Source organism: Vipera ursinii, assembly GCF_947247035.1.
Source record: "Vipera ursinii genome assembly, chromosome: 9".
Lineage (NCBI taxonomy): Eukaryota > Metazoa > Chordata > Lepidosauria > Squamata > Viperidae > Vipera > Vipera ursinii.
The window spans coordinates 4,694,193-4,720,579 of NC_139523.1; the positions used below are offsets into that span (position 1 = coordinate 4,694,193).

Below are 26,387 nucleotides of genomic sequence, written 5' to 3' on the forward strand. Positions count from 1 at the left end.
ACATGATTATATATGTGAATCATCTCAGTTTGCCTCAATAACAAGGTTGTCCAAATTTGGCAACATTAACACTATGGACTTCAACAAGTGGAGTTGAAGTCTGCCAGCCCCAAAGTTTCCAAGATTGGACACCCCTGCTCTAAAACAATAAAACAAATTTGTACAACCTGGCCCAAGGCGTAAAACTAAGACATTACTGAACTTTCAATAGTGGTGGGTTTCAGCAAGACATCAAACCTGACATCCTTTGCAAGACTGGGCCATGATGCCATGGTCTCAACCCACATCTGAGGTCCCTAAATCTATGGTGCTGAAGAAAAGAAAAAAAAGAAGAGGATAAAACCTCCTGATCCTGAACTACACAGAAGAGACGAATAAATCCTAGAAGAAAACGGCAAGAGTATTTACGGGGCTGAATGGATGAGGTTAGGCTAGAGTTACATAAATATGTCAAAACTGGACCATTTCTAAAAGGGCCCACTCCTTTTTAGAAAGGGAGCAGAGCAATTCCCTTTTGGGATTGGTCCAACCTTGACTGAGAGGTCTGCCCACCCCTCCCCATAACTGGACTGTCCTGCAGGAGCCCCAGTCCACAGCCACCTACCTACCTTTACAAACCACACGGGTACAAAGGCCACATAATAGGCACTGAGCATGGAGCTTAGCAGCACCTCCTTCATGCGCCAGTTGAAATCCACCTTCAGGTACTCTACTTCATTGCGGATCAGATCTGGGGAGAGACAGCAGGCATGGGTGGGCATAGTCTCCACGCTGTAGAGCTGCCGGGTGTGCTGCTTCCAGGTCTCCTTGAGGACGGAGAGGTAGTCCTTCCCCCGCAAGCTGACATCCCCTGTGTCGCGAGGGCCAATGCTGGCCACAGGGGAGAAGAAGCTGCTCTTGCGAAAATCGCAGTTCAGCTGCAGGAAGGGGATGTACATGCCAAACCTTGGAAGAGGAGAACAATTCTGAAGTAACCGTTACGCAGTTATATTCGTCATCCATGCTACTTGCCAGACACTAAGCAGCGTATAATTTAGCTGGCATTCATTTTAGAGTTCTCACAGAAACTTAACGTGAAACTGCTGCTCTACTAACTAGATCACGGGTAGGCAACCTCGACTCTTTTATGACTCATGGACTTCAACTCCCAGAATTCCTGAGTCAGCTATGCTGACTCAGGAATTCTGGGAGTTGAAGTCCATGAGTCATAAAAGAGCCGAGGTTGCCTACCCCTGAACTAGATTATAAAACAAGTCAAGTGAGAGGCTGGGAAGCAGCCTGCTTAATGTCAAGAGATTTGCTTAAAGTAATTTAAAGAAATTACAAGCAACATAGCGTAATGCCTAGTCTGGCGTAAAATAGAACAACTTATTGAAATAGTCATCCAATGTCCAGAAGAGGACAACTATGTCATCGCTGGCCACTGACCAAAACGACAGGATATCCAAGTAAAGGAAACCCAAAACTGTTTGGAGGACTATAAGTGCTTCATTCTTTAATACAGGTGGTCCTCAGTTAATGACAGCACCTGGGACCGGAATTCCGGTCGCTAAGCAATGCAGTCATAAACTGTGACGTCACGTGACAGTTTAGCCATGGCTGGTCCAGCACTTCCTGGTTGCTGTCCTTAAAAAGAATCCAGAGGAATCATTCAGCAAGGATATCACTTGGTCACCCTTTGCGACTTCTGGTCTGCTTCCTCGCTGAATTTGCTTCTAAGAAGTCAGCAAAGGTCACAAATAGTGATTACGTGACTTTTGGAGACCGCGAAATCACAACAGCAAGCTGGGCACTGAGAACCAGCCATAAGAACACTTGTTCAGTGCCATGGCAAGCTTGCATTGTTGCTGAACAAGTCTGTGTTAAGTGAGGACCACCTGCAAAAGAACACATTTTGTTAAAGCTAGGGTCTGGCTCGATATATTATAGAGATATACACGAGTATCAACAAGATCTGAACAAGGGTGAACAAAGAGAAACATTACAATTGGATTATATGGTATAATAATAATTTGTATGCTAGTGTGTTCACAAACAAAAGTGACAATAAAGGTTGTCTTCTATCTTTTTTTCCAATTTCCTCACTGAAAATAGCAAATTTAGCAGGCAAGGAACAAATAAGGTATTGTTATCCTACTAAAAATAGATCAAAAGCATCTGAAAAAGTTATGAATAAATGAACAGTTCTGTGGAGGATGAAAGATGTAGGGCCCCTAAAATTACAAATAGTCAGTGGGACAGTGGAATATTCTGACAATGCCTTATTGATAATTCTCTCCCATTCTCTGTCAGGGGTTGTAAGGGGCTCCAAGAACTCAAAAGATTTCGCATGTGGGCATTAAAGCAGCAAATAAAAAAATTACAAACTTCCTAATTTCATACACGCATGAAAAGATTTTGTGTAACAGGCTGGTAGCTGCTTTGGAAAAGGAGATTCCAGTTTACTTTCTAAAGAGCTTTAACGTAGGAAAGAAAGCCAATGCTATGAGCATACCAAATTGGAGGGGAGGTGATTAGAATGCTATGCCTAATACTCTACTAGGCATAGCATTCTAGTCACCATATCTCCAGTCTGCCATAGCAGTTAGCGTGCTGAACCAGAAACCAGGAGACCATGAGTTCTAGCCCTCTCTTAGGCCTGAAAGCCAGCTGGATGGCTGGGTAAATCACACTTCTTTGGTCCAATCCACCTCACAGGATTGTTGTTGTGGGGTAAATAGAAGAAGTGAACATTAGGTAGGTAATGTGTTATGACGGCACACGGTGAACCACCATGGACAGAATGCAGCATTGCAGGCTAATTCTGCTGACTGCCAGCAGCTTGATTCTCATCAGCTCAAGGCTGTCTCAGCCTTCCATACTTACGAGGTCGGTAAAATGAGGACCCAGATTGTTGGGGACAATATGCTGACTCTGTAACTTAGAGAGGGCTGTAAAGCACTGTGAAGCAGTATAATAATAATAATAATAATAATAATAGAGTTGGAAGGGACCTTGGAGGTCTTCTAGTCCAACCCCCTGCTCAGGCAGGAAACCCTACCATTTCAGACAAATGTCTCTTCTTAAAAACTTCCAGTGTTGGAGCATTCACAACTTCTGGAGGCAAGCTCTTCCACTGATTAATTGTTCTAACTGTCAGGAAGTTTCTCCTTAGTTCTAGGTTGGTTCTCTCTTTGATTAGTTTCCATCCGTTGCTTCTTGTCCTGCTTTCAGGCGCTTTGGAGAACAGCCTGGCTCCCTCTTCTTTGTGGCAGCCCCTGAGATACTGGAACATGGCTATCATGTCAACCCTGGCGCTTCTCTTCATTAAACTACACATACCCAATTCCAGCAACCGTTCCCTATATGTTTTAGCCTCCAGCCCCCTAATCATCTTTGTTGCTCTTCTCTGTACCCTTTCTAGAGTCTCGACATCTTTTTTACATCGTGGTGACCAAAACTGGATGCAGTATTCCAGGTGTGGCCTTACCAAAGCATTGTAAAGTGGTATTAGTACTTCACTTGATCTTGATTCTATCCCTCGAATGTTAATGCAGCCTAGCACTGTGTTGGCTTTTCTGGCAGCTGCAGCACACTGCTGGCTCATATTTAAGTGATTGTCCACTAGGACTCCGAGATCCCTCTCACAGTAACTACTATTGAGTAAGGTACCTCCTATACTGTACCTGTGCATTTGGTTTTTCTTGCCTAAATGTAGATCTTTTTTCACTATTGAATTTCATTTTGTTAGATAACGCCCAATGTTCAGGTCTGTCATGGTTCTTCTGTATCTTAAGCCTATCTTCTGGAGTATTGGCTATTCCTGCCAGCTTGGTGTCATCTGCAAATTTGATGAGTTCTCCATCTATCCCCTCATCCAAATCATTGATGAAGATGTTGAAGAGCACTGGGCCCAGAACAGAGCCCTGGGGCACCCCACTGCACACTTCCCTCCATGTAGATGCAGTTCCATTGAGGACCACATGCTGAATATGTGTGTATAAGTCTAAGTGCTATTCCTATCAGTATGCTGGTGATATCCAGATTTGCATTTATGCTCCAGGCTGGCCAAGTGATGCCATGGGCTGTGGGAGTCTGGATGGGGAAAACAGGTTGCAACTCAACAGTGGCAACAACTAGTAGCTGTTGAGTCTTAATGCTTCCTGGATGCAGGGCATTCCAGTCTTTGGCTCTGGATTGGGTCGCACTACACCAAGCAGAATCGGTTTTTCAATCTGGGGGCTTTTAGTACTATTCCATTTTGTTCTCTGGTAGAATCCTCTCCAGGACCAGTTCAATCACTCATGCATCAGCCCTGTGCCAGGTGTGCTCCACATGGGACTGCCTTTGAAGATCATCTGGAAACTGCAACCAGCCCAGAATATATCAGCACAGAAAGTTACAGATGTGTTTTGGTAAATCCCCATTACACCTCTGCACCATGGTCAGATTGGTTCCCAGTGTGCTTCTGGGTGGAATTCAACCGCCACCTACACCTAGCTATTGTATGTCACCTACAGCTGGCCAAAAATGAAGGTGGGATGATAATAATAGCACTTCGAAAAACATTAGCTTTCATGAGCGCACAAAAGCTTATACCTTTTAATAACATTTGTTAGTTGGAAAAGGTGCTATTGGATTCTTGATTTTTAAGCATGAGATTGTTTCATTTTGGGACTATTTCAGAAATCAGAAAGAAGCAGAAAGATGGGAACTGAGAGCCAGTTTGGTTTAGTGGTGAAGGCACCAGACTAGAAATCAGGAAGCTCCAAGTTCTCTAATCCTGCCTTAGGCATGAAAGCCAATTGGGTGACTTTCAACCAGTTACCATGAGACTGAGTTCTAATCCTGCCTTAGGCATGATAGCCAGCTGGGTGAGTTTGGGCCAATCACTCTCTCTCTCTCTCTCTCTCTCAGCCTAACTCACCTCACATAGAAAGAGGAAGGAGTATTGTGTGTATTCTCACCACCTTGAGTTATTCATAAAAGTAATCAAGGCAGGATATAAACAAACAAACCCTCTTTTTTGGTACTTACGGATAACATAGGAACAAGAGGTTGAGGAGCGAGTATGACCTGAAGAGGTGGATAATAGACTGGCAGAGGCTCCAGCCCGCGCCAGTTAGGACAACAAAGCGCATGGTGACCAGGAAGATGGAGCGTGGCAAGGACACTTTGCCTGAATGAGAAGCCTAAAGAAACAATAACAACAAAACACAAAAGAAAAAGAAAACAAGCATGTGATTACTTCTGCTTAGGAGGAAAATGAACAATGTTCCAGAATTCTAGGTGCTGATTTGATTTTTGAGGGACTATAATTCCTACGTCTATGCCCAGACAATTTATAATGGAAATAAGTATAATTGGAATGAACATGTTTAGGATTAGGATTGAAATATATAAGGCAAATTCCTGGCTGTCGGGGTGGGGGAGTGGGGGTCTGGAACACCATCCTCCCTGGAGAGAAATTAGATAGGGTGTGTTTGTCTCCATTGGAATGTGCAATCTTTTCACTCTCTTGAGGCGGCTTCCAGACTGGAGCTGGCAGCAGGATCTTGGTCCATTTCACTGGATGGGGGTGGGTGGTGAAGGCCAGCAATGGGCACATTTTGCCTTCTTGCCCTCAGTTCAGTATTTCTGAGCACAAGATTGCATCACTGAAAGTGGCTCCCGACAGTGCAATTCTGAGGTTTTTCAGGAACTAAATCCAGGTTCACCGTTACCCAACTGTGGCCAAAAATATTCTCAAGGGAGATCATCCACTGAATATCTATAGGTAGTCCTCAACTTACGACTGTAAATGAACCTGGAATGATGGTCATAACTCATGGCAGTCATTAAGCAGATCGCTATTTGTCTACATCCAATTTTATAACATTTTTGTAGTGGTAGTTAAGTGAATGCCATAATCATAAAACAAATCCATTTTATCCAATGAGATTCTTCTTCTTCTTTTTTTTGCCAGAAATCGGAAATAAATGCCGGAAACTGGCAAAAATTGCTGAAAATTACAATCATGTAACAAGATGCTGCAAACAGCTATAAATGTGAGCCAGTTACCAAGAATCCAAAATGTGATCATGTGACCATAGGGTCTATGTATGTCCATTGGAATTCTGGAACTGAGTTGAAGTACTTTTCGGAGGGTCTGTTTTAACTTTGAATGGTCGCTATGAGACCGGTCATTAAGCAAGGACTACCTGTACTGTTCCCTTCTCCACTGACAGCAGTTTACGAGGGAGGGCAAAGCAGGAACACGAGAGTGCCAAACCTTCTTTTCTGAACACTTTTTTCAGGTGTGCTTGACTGTTTATGGGATGGAGGCGACACTTCCTTCCCGCTGCTAGCTATTTTGTGGAAAGCTCCCGGAAGTAGTGAAAGCTACTGAGGGCAGTCTTGCTCCTGACATAGTAAGAAGCGGCCAACGCATGATCGGAAGCAGTGATTTTCCCGCATCACTGACCCAATTGGGGCAACTTTACCTCTTTCACTTCCTTCACAATAGCAATTATCAATCTTCTGGCCAAAACAATAGTGGTCACTGCCAGGACATTGAAATCAATGAGATGAAAATTCTGCGGGAAGGAAAGACAAAGACTATGGTTAAGCCTAGAAGCAGCAATCTAACAAACATATACATGCGAACTAGACTGTATGGCTTCTCTGTGTCATATGTGTGTGTGTACGTGGCTATATGCAGAATCTTTTGACACGTTTATGTAGCGTACATTGGAGGTGGTTACCCTTTTAAGAGCTAAATGCAATGACATTTCATTTTAATGTATGATTAGTGTACATTTAAAGTGACAAAAGTGTTCTGTTGTTCTGTCATTCCATCCCACTCCATTCCTGAACAGTAAGAGCAGCTCCCAGAGAACATCAGGAAAAATAGGAAAATAAAGATGTGAGTATACGGGTAACCCTTGAGTTATGACATAATTTTAAAAGGGGTCTTCCCAAGGTGATACTACAGCTAGGCAACCTGGGTAAATAAATATACTTAGACACAAGACAATACTGTGAGGATTAGATATTCAGCAAAGTGACGAACTAGTCTTTGTGTCTAGTTGTTTTGGCATGCAATGCCCTATAGTGGCATCCTGAGCGGAGGACTTGAAACAGTTTATATTCAGGATGTGAGGGGTTTGTTGGTATTTTCTCAGCCCTCCTTTCGGTCCACACAATATACAGGTCTTTTATGGAGGGCGGGCTGGTTGCATTTTTTTTCCTGCAGTTCTAACTATGCATTGGACTTATTATATTAGCACATACTACTGCAATGCTCTCTACATGGGGCTGCCCTTGAAAACCACCCGGAGGCTTCAGCTGGTGCAGAATGCGGCTGCACGGGTAGTGGTGGGAGCACCCCGATACTCCCATATAACACCTCTGCTCCATGAGCTGCATTGGTTACCAGTTGCCCTCCGGGTGAGATTTAAGGTGCTGGTACTTACCTTTAAAGCCCTACATGGCTTAGGCCCTGGATACTTGCAGGACCATCTGCTACCGGGAACGAATTCCCATCGCCCAGTACGCTCACACAGAGAAGGCCTCCTCAAGGTACCGTCGGCTAGACAATGTCGGCTGGCGAACCCCAGGGGAAGGGCCTTCTCTGTGGGAGCGCCAGTCCTATGGAATCAGCTCCCCCCTGAGCTTCGGATGACCCAAGATCTCCGGTCCTTTCGCCACGGCCTCAAAACACTCCTGTTCCACCTGGCTGACCGGCAATTTAATTATGTTTACAATTTTTAATTTATTTTTAATTTTTAATTTTAATTTATTGCACAGATGACTTTAATTTTAATCTTATCTTAATTTCTGTTATATGTTATTGTTGTTAGCCGCCATGAGTCCTTCGGGAGATAGGGCGGGATATAAGTCCCATTAATAAATAAATAAATATTATATGGCCAAACTGTAAACAGGATGTCATAGACTTCCTCAGGAAACAACAAGCTTTTGATAACAACTTCATGGACTGGAGTCTGCAACAAATTTTGGCCCTGTGTTTTGGAGTTTCCCTTTACTGTCACATAAAAACATGAAAAACTGCCTCTAGAGGGACTCTGAAAGAATCATGGATGTGCACCAACTTTATTTTTACTAATTTCATTCAGGGAATGGGCTACAAGCCATCCTTAATACCATTCCTAGCAACATCACAGCATATTGAAGACCTAACTGTTCCCCCAGGCATTTGGGTCAGGAGGTTAGGCAAGATGGGATGACAGTATAGCTTTCTGTTGAGTTTTTGTTATGGTTTAATCTTTCTGCACTACCCAAAGTCACAGTTGGGAGATGGGCAGCTGTACAAATCAAATAAATAAAAATAACACTTCCCTCTAGTATCTGAACAATTTTGAAGTCTTTTAAGAAGAAATCTGGGTAGCATTTTCTCCAACCTGATTGCCCTTGGACTTCATCTTTCACAATCTTAAGGCAGCAATCATTTTTCTAGTTTTATAAACATGACTAAGATCTCGCAAACAGGCAATCAGATATAAAATACTCACCAATGAAGTATGGGAGGGAGGGTGAGATGGTGGGTACCACCACACTGTTTTGTAGATGTTTATGTAGTGGACAAAGAGAGCAATAAGATGACAGAAGAAGAGTTGGAGTTCAAACAAGATGCTCCTCTCAATGGGCAGTTCTGGGATCTTGCAATGCTGGAGAGGAACCACTGTTTGGGTTGCCAAAGGAGGGCTGGAAAGACCTGTGCCTGAACCGCTCCTGCAAGAGGAAAACAGAGTATGTCAACTCAAAAAAGAGGTTTGTAGACATTCATGTGACCTTACTCTGAGGCGGATAATTCCCCATGACCCAACTGATAAGTGAACACATGATCAGCTTAAGCTAAGTCTACTTGAACAGTGCTGAGGTCAGAACACACAAATTCTGCCCTCTTGGGGGGGGGTGAGGTAACAAACAATCTTTTATACAAATTATACAAATAAACTGCATAAACTGCCGCGGCCTCAAAACACTCCTTTTCCATCAGGCTGGCCTAGACTGACAGGGATTTTAGTTATGTTTTTAATTTTTAACTTAATTTTAATTTATTCTACTGGGGCTATTAATTTAATTTCTTTTTAATTTTTGTATTATTGTATTTTATTGTTGTTAGCCGCCCTGAGTCCTTCGGGAGATAGGGCGGCATATAAGTCCCAAAAATAAATAATAAATAAATAAATAAATAAATAAATAAATAAATAAATAAATAAATAAATAATAAATGCTGGCCAATAATGATATTAAATGCCATTCTTATTATTGATACCATGGATTAAATTTTCTGCTTACAGTGAGACTACACAGTTAATAAAGTGGTTGTTGCTTTCTACATAGTTACCTTGCAGAAATATGTCCCATTTTGAAATATTTCTGAGCAAGTGATTAAAGAGGCTTATGTGCATTCAGGAACTTTGGTAATTTTCTGGTCTTGGTTCAGCTATCTATTTTACTTATTCAACTTCCAGAAATGTAATTTAGCCTTACAGGTAGTCTTCGACTTATAACCACAATCGAGGCCAAAATTTCTGATGCTAAGTGAGACATACGTTAAGTAAGCTTTGCCCCATTTTACGACCTTTCTTGGCATAGTTGTTAAGTGAATCACAGCAGTTAAGTGAATTACATGGTTGTTAAGTGAACCAGGCTTCCTCATTGACCTTGCTTGTTAGAAGATGGCAAAAGGGGATCACATGACCCTGAGACACTGCAACCATCATAAATATGAGCTAGCTACAAATATGGGGATGCTACAATGATTTTTAAAGGGTCGTAAGTCACTTTTTTCAGTGCCACGGTCAATAAATGAACTGTTGTAAGTCAAAGACTACCTTTATTTGTTCAAATCTGTTTTTGCACACTGCTCCTTCTCCTACTTTATTAGCATTCCCATGCCCAATCTGTTTATTCTTTGTTCATGCCGTTACAATGCCCCCCAAAGACTGTTTAGAACAGATATGTCAAACACAAGGCCCGGGGGCCGGATCCAGCCCGCGAAGTGGTTCCATGTGGCCCGCGAAGCCATCCTGGAAACAGTGAGGGAATGGCCCCCACTGCCCCCACTGCCCCCACTGCCTCGGCCAGAGACCCTCAGATCTGTCCCACTCCTGCCCAGGCCCCCATAGGCACCCTTGATGCAAACGATGTAGAGCTGGCCACGCCCACCCAGTAGGCCATATGCACTTTAGCCACGCTCACCCAGTAGGCCACGCCCACCCAGGCCATACCTACCCGGCCCCTTGAGGGCAACCGCAATGCTGATGCGGCCCTCAATAAAATTGAGTTTGACACCCCTGGTCTAGAACTATCATCCTCTCTTTACTATTTGCCATGAAAAGCAACAATAAAGGCATTCACCTTACATCACTTATATCGTGCCTGCTGCATATCTCAAGGCAGATTACACAGAACAATTAAAACCAAGAGAACTAACCACAACAGAGTAGCCCCAGCTTTCTAAGCACAGACAGATTTTTAAAATGATCTAGATACTTCCACCAGAGCAAACCTTGGCCACAAGAATACTTTGCATCAACACCTGGCCATCAGTAATTTCCAAATCAAATTGAAGAGCGATTGTTTTAAAGGCCTGAAGGATCTAGAACAGGGGTGTCAAACTCAATTTCACTGAGGGCCACATCAGCATTGCGGCTGCCCTCAAGGGGCCGGGTGGGTGTGGCCTGGGTGGGCGTGGCCTACTGGGTGGGCGTGGCTGGAGTGCGTATGGCCTACTGGGTGGGCGTGGCCAGCTCTACATCATTGGCGTCAAAGGTGCCTATGGGGGCCTGGGCAGGAGTGGGACAGATCTGGGGGTCTCTGGGCCAGGGCCAAGGCAGAGGGGGCTGTTCCCTCACTCTTTCCAGGATGGCTTTGCGGGCCGCATGAAACCACTTTGCGGGCCGGATCCGGCCCCCGGGCCTTCTGTTTGACATGTCTGATCTAGAACCAACTACCTGCCCTAAACCTTCTTGGCTATACAATCGACCAGTTTTCCACTCATCACAACTGATCAGGATGTGGATACCAGAGAAAAACACTTTTTGTTGGTTTTACATTTCTTTCAACAAGAACTTTGGCCCCCCCACCCTTCTTGTAGCCTTAAAGTGAGAATTGTTTTATTGCAAATCACCTTGGGAAGACCTCTTTTAAAATATAGTATTGAGAGTGTAATAATTCTTAGTCAAGTATTATGTAAATTAGGCAGGATTTACAATCATTGTGGATCACATCCACAGACTGTCAAGGTCTTGCTCCATACTCTTATTTCCCAACAAAGGGAAGGGTTTAAATGGACTTCTTACTGGGCCCTGTTTGGCTGGTTCATGTGGCTCTGGATTTCACAGAATTCTCTGTAGCTCAGCTGTACCTGGTACGTGAACGCACACTAGTGACTGAAGAAGTTGTGGAGTGGCTGGCACCACCAGGAGCTCCAGCTTCACAGAGAGGATTGCGGCAGTAGGATGTCCGGTTAGGTCCCCTTCTTCCCCCTGCCATAACCCCTGGCAATCAGAGGGGCAGCACCACTCCTCAAATGATTTCTTTGATTCTATGTACTGGAAATGAAAATATTGTTAGGCCTGCATTGTTATAGCAATTCCTAAAATATCCGGAAAGCTCTGTATAGGTTTACCATTTCAAAAAAAATATCTCATGTGGAGTTGGTGCACAAATATCAAATCTACACATTACATAAACATCTTAGTAAACTGTACAAGAATGATGGAGCATCATAAATTTCTTCCTAAACTGCAGATACATCAGGCTCAAAGTTAAAACTAGCCATTTCCTGAAGCTCACTTCAGTCTTTTATTCATTATAATAGCATGTTTCATATATCTGTTTGCCATTTCTGTAACCCTCTTCCTTAACCTGGCACTCTCCTGCTTCAATGGCTGGCTAGGAAATATGGGAACTGTTGTCTAATACAGGGCTTTTCAACTGGTGGTACGTGTACCACCTGTGGTACATTGGCACCTGGCAGGTGGTACGTGTGCATCCTAGAAAAGTGGTAGTGGGAGAGGGGAATGAGCTGAACCGGCAGCAGCATCGCACAAGCATGACGAGAGACGGCTGGAGCTGCAGGGCTGTCAGGGTTCAGCGGAAGCGCCAGGATCAGTGCTGCTTTCCAGCTGATTGACGCTTCTTCGGGGCTGTTAGGGCTCAGCAGAAGTGCCAGGATCAGTGCCAGGCTCCAGCTGGAGCTCGGCACTGATCTTGGTGCTTCTGCTGAGCCCTGAAGAAGCACCCATCAGCTGGAAAGCAGCACTGATCCTGGCGCTTCTGCTCAGCCCAGAAGCGCTGATAAGCTGGAATGTTGCAGCATCCCCAGGGTCTTTTGATTTACATTCAGATGCTTGGCAACTGATTCATATTTATGACGGTCACAGTGTCCCACGGTCACGTAAAATGACCAAAACCTGCTACAACCACCCAGCAGACGGGGGGGGGGGGATAAAAACCAAACACCCCCCACCCCACCTCCGCTGCCAATGACAATGAAAACCTCGGACAGGAGGAAGAGCACAGGAAGGCGGGTGTCTTGCTCAGCTGGTGGCTTGGGGGGGGAAAGCGGGCAGCTTCACACACACCCCCAAACGAAAGCAGGATGAAAACTCCAAAAAACGACTAGGAAAAATGGTTGAAACAGAAGTGTGTCTCTTCTGAACAAGAAAAAAAAAAAGATCACATCCGCATCCAGCTCTTGGGGGTGGAGTGGGGGAATTTTTATTTTTTGCCTCATTTTGCTCTTTTAAAAAGACACCCCCCCAACACCAGCAGTCGTGCGCCATCACCGTTTGCCTGCTGCACCCCCCCCAGACCCAAATCCCTTCTTTCCCTTCCTTTGAAACAAACAAAAACCCCTCCCCCAATCCTCTCTTCTGAATTACAATGAAAGAAAGCCAAGTTTTTTCTTTTTGGAGTTTTCATCCTGCTTTTGTGAGAGGGCAGCATTTGGGGGGGGAGGGGGGTTTGAAGCTGCCCCCTTTCCGCCCCCAAGCCGCAGCTGAGCTAGACACCTGCCTGCCCAGCCGCACTCTTCCTCCTGCCCTAGGTTTTCATTGTTGTGAGCATTTCTGTTGAGAATTGGCAGTGGGGGGCTGCTTGGTTTTTATTCCCCACCCCCACCCCCGTCTGCTGGGTGGTTGCAGCAGGTTTTGGTCACTTCACGTGACCCTGGGACACTATGACCGTCATAAATATGAATCAGTTGCCAAGCATCTGAATGTAAATCACAAGAACCTGGGGATGCTGCAACAGTCATAAGTGTGAAAAATGGTCATAAGTCACTTTTTTCAGTGCCATTGTAACTTTGAACAGTCACTAAGTGAATGGTTGTACGTCAAGGACTACCTGTACTTTATCACTTTTTTCCTTCTGGGGTATTTTTTTTTGGTCATCAAGTTTTTGACACCTTGCTAGGCGACTGGTGGTACTCAGATGTTGCCATATCCTAAAAGTGGTACAGTGGGTGAAAAGGTTGAAAAGCCCTGGACTAATATATGCTAAGGGTATCAAATTGTGGGACGCTGCAATGAGTTCTACTTATAACAATCCTAAAGTTGCTTCACACAGGTACATACACACCTTAATGATGCAGCATGACTAAATCTGCGCACCTTTTTTGAGGAATCCCATTTCAATTTTAGAATATTTTATCACTTCAGGAATATTTTTTCAAATTTGGTTTTTAAAAACTTCATATCCGGGGCCACTAGCTTTATATAAAATCTGAATGGGGGAAGAAATTTTATGCTATTATCTTGGGTGGGGGGGGGAAATGGGGTGAAAAACAGACCAAAAATATTTATAGTCATTCATTCCAAAATACTCTCATATCCAGTTTGCAAAGTCCAGGAGCACACCCCGCCCCCATCCCAAGCAGTGTAAAAGAATCCACACAATTCTGCAGCATTTAGAGCAGTGTTTTTCAAACTTGACCACTTTGAAGAGGTGTGTACTTCAAGTCCCAGAATTCCCCACCTACGAATTGGCTGGAGAATTCTGGGAGTTGAAGTTCACATCTCTTAAAGCGGCCAAGTTTGAAAACCACGGGCTTAAGAGTGTCCACAGTTAAATAGTGGAGGAAGGGAATGAACTGTCAGTGAAGGCGACCCTCAAAGCGCCACGGGCCTTCAACCTGGAGTAAGTTAACTCCCGAGAGGGTGGCTACAGCACCTCCTAGGGCAGGGGTAGGCACCCTCGGCTCTTTTAGGACTCGTGGACTTCAACTCCCAGAATTCCTGAGCCAGCATAGCTGACTGAGGAATTCTGGGAGTTGAAGTTCACATCTCTTAAAGCGGCCAAGTTTGAAAACCACGGGCTTAAGAGTGTCCACAGTTAAATAGTGGAGGAAGGGAATGAACTGTCAGTGAAGGCGACCCTCAAAGCGCCACGGGTTTTCAACCTGGAGTAAGTTAACTCCCGAGAGGGTGGCTACAGCACCTCCTAGGGCAGGGGTAGGCACCCTCGGCTCTTTTAGGACTCGTGGACTTCAACTCCCAGAATTCCTGAGCCAGCATAGCTGACTGAGGAATTCTGGGAGTTGAAGTTCACATCTCTTAAAGCGGCCAAGTTTGAAAACCACGGGCTTAAGAGTGTCCACAGTTAAATAGTGGAGGAAGGGAATGAACTGTCAGTGAAGGCGACCCTCAAAGCGCCACGGGTTTTCAACCTGGAGTAAGTTAACTCCCGAGAGGGTGGCTACAGCACCTCCTAGGGCAGGGGTAGGCAACCTCGGCTCTTTTAGGACTCGTGGACTTCAACTCCCAGAATTCCTGAGCCAGCATAGCTGGCTCAGGAATTCTGGGAGTTGAAGTCCACGAGTCCTAAAAGAGCCGAGGTTGCCTACCCCTGTCCTAGGGCAAGGGAGCCATTTGTAATAGCTTGCCGGCGAGTCGAGGATCACTATTGCAGAGACGCTTGTGTAAAACAACAGCTTGGGGTGACGGGTCACTATATTGGGGAGATCAGGGATCAGGAAAAGGCGCATTGAGTTAAAACAGCTGAAGAACAACCGGGATGGGAGGAGGAGGCGGCGGCGGCGGCAGAAATGCAATCTATTCCGCGCCCCCGCCGGGGCCCTCCTGTCCAGCCCCGCAATTTCTCGCCTTCAGGCTATCCAGAAAGGCCGCGGCCAGACCGGCAGCTCTGTTCCGGCGCGACCCTTCTGCCTGGCGTGAGGAGCCGGGAGGGGGGGGGGCAAAGTGCCATCCTCGTGCCGGAGGCGGCCGCGGCTGCCGAGCAGCAGCAGCACCGCCCGGGGGGGGGTGTCGGAGAAACGAGAGGGTCCCCGCCTCCCCCGGGACGGAGCGCGGCCGAGGCGCTGCTGCAGCAGCCCTGAAGCGGCCCACCGCGCAGAGCGTCCCGCCGCCTTCGCCTCACCCATCGCCAGCAGGGTCGCTCAGCTCCGGCGGCCGCGGGAAACAAGATGGCGGCGACGCGGCGCGCTCTCGAGGCTGGGGAAAGGGGACGGCAGCCGGCGAGAGACAAAAGGCCTGTCACGAAGCTCGCTCGCTGAGCTCACGTGGGCGCCCCGCCCTTTTATCTGGGAGCAACTTCGGAGGAGGTTGCGCGCGCAGCACGGTGCTTGCCGTAGTCTCCTCTTGTTCGGGGACAAGCGCGCCCGAAGGCGTTGGAATTGCGCCCGAATTACCGAAACCGTTTTGCTTCCTGAGCCAAGGTCCTATCCTCCCTTCCGCGGCGCTCCCAGCACCACCAGTCTGCCTTGCGGAGCTCAGCCGGACAGGCGCCAAGACCCTGAGCTTGGAACCCTGAACGAGGGCGGAAGGGAGACCACCAGGAAATCTCACGGCACCGGCTAGGCTGGACAAGGCAAGAAATATCCTGGAATATTTGGCAAACTTTTCCCTAGCCAACTATGCAGACGCCTCCGCGGAATCAGCAGGAATGAAGCTAATTCCTGGGGTGTGTGTGAAAGCCCTAATAAGCAGGCATATACATAGAATGAGGGCTACTGCTAAGCTTGTAAGCCGCCCTGAGTCTTCGGAGAAGGGCGGGATATAAATGGGATTAAAATAAATAAAATAATAATTTTTAATTCAGACTCTAATTCCTGAAACGCATGTTTCTCCAGCTTCATTTTCTCCAGCTGAAATGAAATGGTTGGCTACTAAGGGTGGCTGCCTTCCACTACTGTGTACCCTCTTGGGTGCAATAATTTAGTGTCTATCCTGACAGCATTTCGACATTAGGTTTGTGATTGCCTCCATATGCCAACATTTTTTTTTGATGTGCTGTACAAAAATGGCCACAAATAAAAATCCCTTGATTTCCAAAATGGAAAGTCAGTGCACCTTCCTGAACTTTAGATAACTTGCCTTAAATTAAGGTGAGAAATTATGTAGCAGGAAACGTTGCCTGCATATAACTGGAATCACCAACTTGCATTTTCCACAGCTGTGCATTTACATATTTTGTGGTCCTACTCTACACTTTTGAAGGAGTATTCCATCATTGGATTATTTAAATTTGATCTGAAGGTGTACTTCAAATACGGCTTGATCCATTAGCAGTGAGGAACTAGATCAGCCAGGAGTTAACGTGTATCCTTTGAATATTTAAGTAGATTCAAGCAGATACTTTAAATCTCTAGATTTGCTTTTCAAAGAGTTAAATATTGCAAAGGTAATAAAAATGGAAACAATATATCCAGCATTATGACCTTTTGTTCTAAGAGCTGTGAATGAAGAGGGGGGGAAAAAGTACCAAGCTCAATTTCTGCACTATGTGAATCTTTTTTGGATACTTCTAGTAATCCTGAGAAATTAGGAAGAACCAAGCAACTGTTTGGCAGAAGGAATCTTTCTTCCAAACGTCAAATCCAGAATGCTTGTGTGGAAAGAATTGCATTCATTTCAAACAGGAAGGGTTGCAATTATAATTAAATCCTTTTTTCCCCTGTTACCTAGCTGGTAACAATAAAAGTTTGTTTTCCATATTATTTCTTTCAGTACTGTGATAAATGATATTTCCTGATCCATATGAAGGCTGAATTATAATTTAAAAATAAAGTTCAGCTGAATGTCCATGGGTTGCTCCATCTAATGAAATGATTAACATAAAATCATACTTTAAAAAAGGAACCTTTATTCAAATGTACTGTACTATCATAGCACATGAAGATAGATCCAAATCACATTTCTTTGTTCCAGTAATAACCATAAAAAGAGGAATTTCTAGAAAGTCAGTGCATTCTTTTAAAACAGACATGTCAAACTTGCAATTTCACATGATGTCATGCGACATATCACAGCTTTTTCCCCATTGCTGGCAATGGGGTGGGCGTGGTTTCCTGGTGATGCTTCTGGCTGGTGGGCAGGAAGTTTGACACCCGTTTTAAAATATGAAAGATTATGGAGCAACAAACGACCCAATTATTCAGATCTCGTTGAAACACTTTACATAGGCATAGGTATCAGTCTGCAATGTCATTTTATGTCAGCCAGAATTTATAGTACTTCCAAATTTACAACTTGGTGAAATAAGCTAAATGGGAAGAACTACATTATTTATAAAATAAGCCTCTCTGAAGTCTGTCCAGTACTATGGAGTTGAAAAAGATTGGAAAATCTTCAAGACTTGATAAGAATATGTTCTATTATAAAAGCTGTTTCCAAATCATCATCTTTGATTTGAAGACTCCATCTATTTGGAAAAAAATGGAGAAAGTTACTGAAATATAGCACTTAACTCTTGACTATGTTGAACAGTTTACATGCTAATGGTTCTTAAACAGTGGCATACTATGATTTAGTGATTTACAATCAGAGTCCCCAAAACACAATACTCAGGGGCATTTTCAAAATGCCCCTGAGAACTCAGTGAAAGTAAGACATCCATGTTGGAAGCCAAGAGATGTTTCAGTTCCCATTACATACTCAAGAGACATGCTACTTTCAGTTTAAGAGGTAGCTTGCATCTTCAGACCCATATAGAGCTCATTGTAAGAAGAGTCTATGGTAGAAAAAAAATCAGGACTCTGCTACAGTTTTTACAACTGTGTGAGTTGCAGCTGTTGATTGCAAGTAGTTACAAAAGCTTATGCCTTTGGATAAAATTTGTCAAGTCCAAAAAGGTGGTTACAAAACTTCTTATAAAGAATTCACTAAGCTGTTGATTCTTCCATTCATGATTAAAGGAAACCGCTCTTATTAATGTGCAAGGCTTTTACAGATTGTTCCAGGCAATAAGCACAGTGTAAAAAAAGAATACCTCAAGAACACACACCACAAAACAGTGACCATTTTTAGAAAAGCTTATGAACCATTCGTGTGTATAAAAAGGCTGTAGTCTTGGTATTTATTTAAAAGTCCCCCTCTGCAAAGCTTGACTCTTCCCCCCAGTCTGAAAAAAGTCCATTGTATAATGTTCTGAAGCTTATTCTCCAGCTTGGGGTTCTACGTTTGTGTGCTAACAATTCCTACATTTTTTTCAGCCAGCCAAAGTGACTTGCTCAGTTTGTTTTAAAGGTACAGTACACTTTTTTTAATGATGTTTGGCACCCAATTTTGTTTGTTGATCTGGGCTAAGTAATACCGCATCCACTCCACTTGAATTCTTCTTACTGGGAACTCTTGCAGTCTTTTTAGAATCTGTTCAGAACTGCAAAGAGCTGTCTGATTTTATTTCTGCTCTTTAAAAAATTCACTAGGCTATTTCAAGCTCTGAATGCTACCGCTCATATTTTAAAAAGGGAACATGGTTTAATCACACTAGTTTCTCTACTATAGATTGAAACTTACCACCCAGTAGAGATTACACATAGTCCTTGACTTACAAATGTGGGATCATAACCTCTGTGGTTAAGTATGATGTGGCTGATTTTACTACCTTTTTGCTAGTCATTAAAAGAATCATACAGTTATTAAACAAATGGTTGTAAGTCAAGGACTCTGTACCATCCTGAGTTCAAGTATGCCAAGAATTGAGGTCCATGCTGTTTGCTGTCCAATGCTGGTCCCACAGTTATTTGCTTTTCATTGGTCTTCTAAGGCAGGGGTCCCCAACCCCAGGCCGCACAAACAAGCAAAGCCCCATCCGTGGGATGCAGGCAGCACACAAAACCACACCCCTTCCAGTGCGCGGAAAAGCCTCTCTCCATGTAACCGGTCCCTGGTGCCCAAAAGGTTGGGGACCTCTGTTCTAAGGACTACCTGGCATATTGGCTTAGAGCGGGGGTGTCAAACTCACCACGTCACGAAACGTGTCGCGACATATCGTGACTTTTGCCGGAGCTGGAGTGGGTGAGGCTTTGGCATGATGCATCGGGCCCATGGGCCAGCAGTTTGACACCCCTGGCTTAGAGCCTGAGATTTTTTTTTTTTTTAAAAAAGGCAAGTAGGTGGACCCTCTAGCACAGGGGTGTCAAATGGGCCGGATGCGTCATGGTGAAACCACGCCCATCCCATTGCCGGCAATGGAAGAAAAGCTGTGACATGTCGCAACATGTCATGTGACTTTGTGAGTTTGACACCCCTGCTCTAGCAGGATTGAACTGTTGAGTTAGCCTTTCATTTTAGCTGCCCCATCTCATTTCCACAACTTTATGAAACAAAATGCAGTTTTACCACACATGCTATCCTCATGGTACACTGTTCATTTAATTTGCTTTCCAATGAAAATTGTCAGCAACTGCTTTTTTTATAAAAAAAAAATGTCAGTCATGTTGGCATGTTCACCTAAAACAGCTTGAAGCTTTGCAGTAGATCCTTCTGTGGTTCCTCTATACATCCGGGGAATCTTCTGGCCGCCAGTTCTAGGCAGCATATACAGGTAGTCCTTAACTTACAACAGTTCATTTCGTGACCATTCTAAGTTACAACGGCATTGGAAAAAAGTATCCCCATGGTCGCGTGATCAAAATTCAGGTGCTTGGGAATTGACTCATACTTACGACAGTTGCAATGTCCCAGGCTTATGTGATCCCCTTTTGCAACAAGCAAAGTCAACGGGGAAGCCAGATTCAACGTGTTAACAACTTAACAAGCAGTGATTTACTTAAGAAATGTGGAAAGAAAGTTGTAAAATGGGGCAAAATTCACAAATATCTCACTTAGCAAGAGAAATTTTGGGCTCAATTGTAGTTGTAAGTCGAGGACTACCTGTATGTGTGTATACACAAACGCACAATTATGTAGTAGTGCTTGACCAAAATTTGGTGCATATCCTAGGATTTGATATTTATTAGAGGAAGGGAATTTGGAGTTACAACTGTTGTTGCAGAATATACACCTCTGTACTAAGCACCTACATGCTTTGTATTAAGTCCTTTTTGAAAACAAGTCTAAAATCAGGTCCTTATAAAATAAAATGAGCCAAAACAAACACAAGCCAGTGAGTGTGATGCATCTGCTAAAAAAGGCAAATTCTATTTTGGGGTGCGTTAAAAGAAACACACAGTCCAGCTCGTAAGGGTGCAACTCTTCCACTCTACTTTGCCCTGATTCATTTGGAGTCCTGTGGCCAGTTCTGGATACCCCACCACCACCACCACCTTCAAACTGGAGCAAGTTCAGAGTTGCTCCAAGATAATGAATAGAAACTTTGCTTAGCAAAAAGCAACTGAGGAGAGATATCATAGCAGCCTCCAAATATCTGAAGGGCTGTCAGACACAAGAGGAAGGTTTCATTCTTTCCCAGAATCAATGGGTTAAAATTACAAGAAGGGAGAGTTGAGAGCTGACATCTGAAGAAACTTTCTGATTGTACAAGCTGTCAGCGAGTAGAACAGGCTCCCCACATGAAGGGATGAGTACTCCTTTGCCAGAGGTCTTCAAAAGGAAATGGGTGGTCACTGATTAGAAATGCCACGGTGGATCCTGTATTAAGCAGAGAGTTGAACTACTAGGTCATTAGTCAAATTTCTATGCTGATGCAACCATAGAAATCTTTTAGCTGACAAGGTGTAAATACAATTGGTCTAGTGGTTAAGGCATCACGCTACAAAGCAAGAGACTGAGAGTTCTAGTCCCGCTTTACGCACGAAAGCCTGCTGAGTGACCTTGGGCCAATCACCAGGAAACAGTGAGTACTACTCCTGCCTTAGGCACAAAAGCTGACTGAGTGACTTCAGACCAATTGCCAGGAGATGGTGAGTTCCAGTCCCCCGCTTAAGCATGAAAGCTGACTGGGTGACTTTGAGCCAATCACCTGGAGACGGTGACTTCTAGTCTCATCTTAAATATGAAAATCCGGACAATTTGGGGCCAATCACACACTTTTACCCACCTTACAGAGTTGTCAGGGAAATAGGAAGGAGTCGGAAGTATGTTCACTGCCTTGTGTTATTTATAAAAATAATAAAGGCAGGATATACGTACATGTAAAATAAATAAAAAACTTTAATTAAATTAAAATACAATAAAGCCTTAATAATACCCAGGCAAAGTAAGTACTTTGAAAAGAATACGTCGGTCTTAACATTTTCCAGAAGACAGACAATGTTTGGAAAAAAACAAAATTTCCACTGAGAGGCCATTCCAGATGGCAAGCCTCAACACGGCAAAATACCTTTTTGGGCTTCTGCCCTGTCCTTCCCAAAACGGAGACAACCAGCTCCATTTCCTAGCAGGAACTGACTAGTCCAGGGGTAGGCAACCTCGGCTCTTTTATGTCTCATGGACTTCAACTCCCAGAATTCCTGAGCCAGCTATGATGTAATTCTGCAGACGACCTCTTAAAACTTTAATGACAGCCATTGCAAAAATAACCTATGCAAACTGCAGCAGGAATATTGTTTCAAAACCAGACAAGCAAAAATAGATAAATAACCTACCTAACCTGTTCTCATCAAATGTCGTTTTCATCCAAGCTGCCAACCACTATCTGCAAATGGAAAAACAGGGTAAGTCTTCACACCACCAAATGCAATTTGAAAGAAATTTTGACATAACTTTTGCATGCAATTTAACGCTGCAGGGAAAGGAAACATGCAACTAAACCTAAAAATGGGCATTTTAATAGTAGTGAACAGCAATAATGGGTCAATAAGGGCTGAGTTTTTACTTGGAGTTTGTTGATAAAACACAGGACTAGCTACATCATTTATATTTAAGATTTAAATTTTTGCTTTTGCCCAAGGTTACAGTTCATTACATTGACAAAAGAGCACAAGTATTAAAACATTATTACTAATTTATGCAGATGCAAGTGGATATATTTTAAGTATCTACTTTTAAAACATTTTTTTTTCTTTTTACCAACTTTTACATTAAAGTTAACACTTGAAGAATTTCAGTTCTAAATAGTTTATGCAAGTTGCCGTCACAGTTTATGTAAAAGAAATGTGCTATTAAAATCAGACATTTAGGTTACCTTTTGAGTTTTTCGGTGCATGTTAGCTTTAAGACATCCTGAATTCTCCTGCGATAATTTTCCTTTAAAAGGGGGGTTGGGGCGATCTTTTCATCAAGCAAGACATTAAACCCTGAAAGCTGACTCCAAACCGTTGCGGAAAATTCAGTTATTTACATTTTTTTAAAATAACAATCTACAAAATAACCACCTTTTGTGTGTTTTTGGTTTTTAAAAGTAATTTCCCTCAATCATGCACTTCTGTGAGCAATTTGACAGTAACAGTGGATTTTTTTTTCACCCCCAAGCAGTTCCTCCCCAATGAAAATCCAATTTTAAAAAGTGTCCAAGAAGGGAGCAGAGAAACAAGCCACAATATTGCATAGCCACCTATTCTGGTTTTTAAGACCAGGAACAAAGAGCCAATTAGCCTTATAGCCAACGGTGGCTTGGATTTTCTCCTTGGAGGCAGGAATTCAGTGACTTGAGACTGTGTGAACTGGCCAGCTTTGCAATGTTCTATGCCCCTTTGTCATGGGCCATAGCGAATCACCTGCCTGCCCCCCTCCCCCAGCATAAGCCATTACTTTTGACTGTTAAGAGGCAGGTCATCCAAGACCCCCCCTTTCATATAAAGGACTTTTAGTTTCTAGGACATTGCACAAATTGACAATGGCTTGGCCCAACCGTGCCTGGCATTCTGTGGAGGGTACATTCATGGGGACGTGCCTTGGGCAAGCAGCCGCAAAAGGAAGAGGGCTGCGGGAAAGAAGGGGGCTGTGCCCTTTTGAAATCAACTCTGGTTGCAAGGGGACAGCACAGCATCGCTGCCCATAGGTGGAAGGTGAATAGCTGGGAGAGAAAGGAAAGGCTTTCCTTAACCAGTGCCCTCCAGAAGGATTGGATTATGAGTTTTACCACCCCCAACTTGGGGATGAAGAAAGCTGAAATCTAGTACTTCCCCAGGAACAGCAGGTTTAAGGAGGGTGAAGCAAAACATTTATGCAGCAGCTTGAAACCTTGTTCAACTTCCAGGGGGTGAAAAACAGTTTTGTTTTAAAATTAAGCTCATTTGGCTTCATAAAGTTTTAAAGTTTCAGAGTATACCATTTTATCTTTTCTGCTTTTAAGTCTTTTTTTTAAGAAAACAGACCATGTTGTTTAACATTAATTTAAATTTTATTGAAAGAGGAAAATCTATTTTACTGCTTTGACCAGAATTTAAAAAAAATGACAATTCATCACATTTACTTTGATTAAAAAAAGGACTAAACTTTATTGACAAACTGCTGCAGACATCTTGACAAATTTTAGCTACCTATTTCGGCAAGCTTACACATGTAGTAGCATTTAATCTTCCAAGAACAAAATGGGAGGACATGTACAAATCTATGTACAAAATAAGCTCTCCTTGGTTTTTCAGCTGCAATGTCCCTTTTTAACATAATACGAGTGTCGAGACACACAAACATGTCACTGGAATGACTAAAAGCTTGACAATGTTGCCAATTGTAAGCCTGAACTATATTATGTACTGCAAACACTCGTGTTAGCTTTTCATTAAAGAAAAAAAAAAGACACAATGCACAGCTACTTATATTTAATACTTCCTAATATCAAAACACTGGGCAGTTAGAGCAATATAAAATTACAGAGCAGCTAGATGTCCATTTTCTTAAAATCTCTTCATGCACAATTGAGCTAAGAACACCTTTTGCTTGAAAACCTCTGCTGTTAGCATCCCAGAATTTGGGGACAAATTTCAATATCCACATTGGAAGTCTTTCTACAAACCTAATTTTGTTTTTTTAAAAAAGTTAAATCCATTGAAGGAAACCCCTCCCCCCACCATTTAATTTGTTCTGGAGGATCCTTCCTATTGACGTTTAAAATTAAGATTAATCAAGCAATTTGCTTTTAAGGGCAAAATTTTGACCTTGCTTTTAACTGTGGTAATCATTATAGTTACATTTTAATTCATTAAAAAAAAAAACCCTGAATTTTGAAATGTAGCCTACTTTGGGATTCTGCAACTAGAACTTTTATGGGTTGCCTAAAAAACAAAACAAAAAAAATTTAAAGATTAACAAACTTTAATTCCATAACTGTTAAGCAAGCATGTCACTTTGGAAACTAACATTTTATCTCAAAGTTTTCTTTTTAAAGGTACAGTTGCCGTTTTTATATATATATATCTATCTAAACAGAGAAAGAAAAGCAGTCTACACACTTAAAAGTTGAATTCAGTTTTCTAACTCTAACTTATTTAAAACACTACATACAGAAGCAGAATGTCAGGTCAAGCGGTCGGGGAGGATGGAGGTGGGAGAAAAAGGGAGCCAGAGAAAAATCAGGGAGACAATTACTTGTCTGTTGTGGTAAAGCAAGAGGAATCCTGGGAGACACTAGAATCAGAAACAACTGTTTGTTCAAAAGGGCAGCTGGCCCTGGTGAATGTTCTAATAGCGTCCGTAGGGGTGCTCTCGATAGGCCCCCTTCACTGGCCTAGCAGGAGGGGCCTTAAGAGAAGGCCTAGTCCCGTTCCAGTCGTCTTGACCTGCAGGAGGAAAAAAAACAACAAAAAAGACAAAAAAACACAACCCCATCACATCTGTCCACCTAGCTAGGAAGAAAAGGGTAAATTCTGGGGACAATTCTGGGGAAAGAACGATCATGTTAACCAAGAGATTATGAGACGCCACTAAATGGGCGCTTTTTTTTTTTCCTTCCCCCCAGGCCGATTCATGCATTTCGTGATATTTAGCACTGGAAAGCTTCTGTGCCACTCTTTCTCCATCTTGGCAACTTTAAGATGTGTGGACTTCACTTCCCAACATTCCCCAGCTACCAGGTTTCTGAATGAAACTAGGCCGGGGGTAGGCAACCTCGGCTCTTTTATGACTCGTGGACTTCAACTCCCAGAATTCCTGAGCCAGCTATGCTGGCTCAGGAATTCTGGGAGTTGAAGTCCACGAGTCATAAAAGAGCCGAGGTTGCCTACCCGTGATCTAGTTAGTAGAGCAGCAGTTTCACGTTAAGTTTCTGTGAGAACTCTAAAATGAGGTACATCAACACCCTTCCTCCACTCCCGGGGGGCAGATGGTGCTTGGATGTCCAGCAACTAAGAGTCCTGCCAACATTTCACCTAAGTACTCTGACTGCACAGGAGCCCAACTGCAAACAGGCTAGTGCAGGGGTAGGCAACCTTGGCTCTTTAATGACTATGCTGGCTCAGGAATTCTGGGAGTTGAAGTCCATGAGTCATAAAAGAGCCGAGGTTGCCTACCCCTGAACTAGGCATTCTCCCAGTACAACCCTAATCAGAATTAATTAGAGCAGTGAGGGCGAAGCTTTTAGAGACCGAGTGCCCAAACACTGGCCCCGCCCCCCTCCCACTGGGCCAATCACCACCTCCACGGCCCACTGCAGCAGGCAGCCCCGCCCTCCACCCGCGCCCCGCAGCATCATCTGCGCATGATGGGGTGCAAGGGCGGAGTCTTGTCCCCACTGCCCGGGTGCCATGACCTTGGCTGCGCTGCTCTGCGTGGGCTGCACTGGGGGAGGGTTACTCTCCTCCCGTGGGGGGGCTGCTGGTAAGAAGGGGACCGCGGGAGGGGGGGGGAGGAGGGGGTTGGGGCGATGGCACACATGCCCACGGAGAGCAGTTTCTTAAAGAAGTATGTGTCTCTCCATGTTTGTTGTGTGTAAAACTGTCCCCGGGGTGGTTGAATAGTTTGTGGAAATAAGCATCCTGGAAATATTACAGATCAGCAGATTAGTGAACTCTGCATATCCTATGCTCATACCAGAAGGTGTAACAGTGATTTAAATGCTGCTTTCAAGCTTTCCTCCATTTTGTTTTTTCTTTAAGCTACTTATTTAGCATGTTATATTCTCCCTTTAGGAATTAAGGTGGCTTGTGTGGCGCTCAAGAGCTGCACTTATACTCACACCTGCTTAGTGTCATAGGTCCAAGCAAAGATGACACACACAGGAGGGAGCTCACCCAAACAAAGTAGTTAATAGAAGGGAGGGAGGGCACCAAGGCTTAGGATGGTAAAACAGAAGGAAGTCATTTAGGTTTC

At 43.8% G+C, this 26,387-nt stretch overlaps 2 protein-coding genes across 12 annotated transcripts in view; both read right to left on the reverse strand.

Moving 5' to 3' along the window:
* The window catches only part of TMEM39B (transmembrane protein 39B), a 313,404-nt gene that overhangs the window by 24,533 nt on the left and 262,484 nt on the right, over nucleotides 1–26,387 (reverse strand). The window contains exons 1-6 of one of the 6 annotated variants that reach the window (XM_083369929.1): nucleotides 15,373–15,421; nucleotides 11,357–11,543; nucleotides 8,493–8,712; nucleotides 6,462–6,554; nucleotides 5,017–5,171; nucleotides 609–945 (exon numbers count right to left, since the gene is read on the reverse strand). In XM_083369929.1, coding sequence (XP_083226055.1) covers nucleotides 609–945; nucleotides 5,017–5,171; nucleotides 6,462–6,554; nucleotides 8,493–8,712; nucleotides 11,357–11,484 — 933 coding nt within the window. In that variant the 5' untranslated portion in view covers nucleotides 11,485–11,543; nucleotides 15,373–15,421. The other 5 variants (XM_083369925.1, XM_083369926.1, XM_083369927.1 and 2 more) reach the window with 5 other exon arrangements.
* KHDRBS1 (KH RNA binding domain containing, signal transduction associated 1) overlaps nucleotides 17,078–26,387 on the reverse strand; it is a 33,831-nt gene continuing 24,521 nt past the window's right edge. The window contains exons 9-12 of one of the 6 annotated variants that reach the window (XM_083369934.1): nucleotides 22,324–24,859; nucleotides 21,790–21,834; nucleotides 20,670–20,828; nucleotides 17,078–17,655 (exon numbers count right to left, since the gene is read on the reverse strand). In XM_083369934.1, the coding sequence (XP_083226060.1) occupies nucleotides 24,762–24,859 (98 nt within the window). In that variant the 3' untranslated portion in view covers nucleotides 17,078–17,655; nucleotides 20,670–20,828; nucleotides 21,790–21,834; nucleotides 22,324–24,761. Of the gene's footprint in view, nucleotides 17,656–20,669; nucleotides 20,829–21,784; nucleotides 24,860–26,387 lie in introns of all 6 variants that reach the window. The other 5 variants (XM_083369933.1, XM_083369936.1, XM_083369932.1 and 2 more) reach the window with 5 other exon arrangements.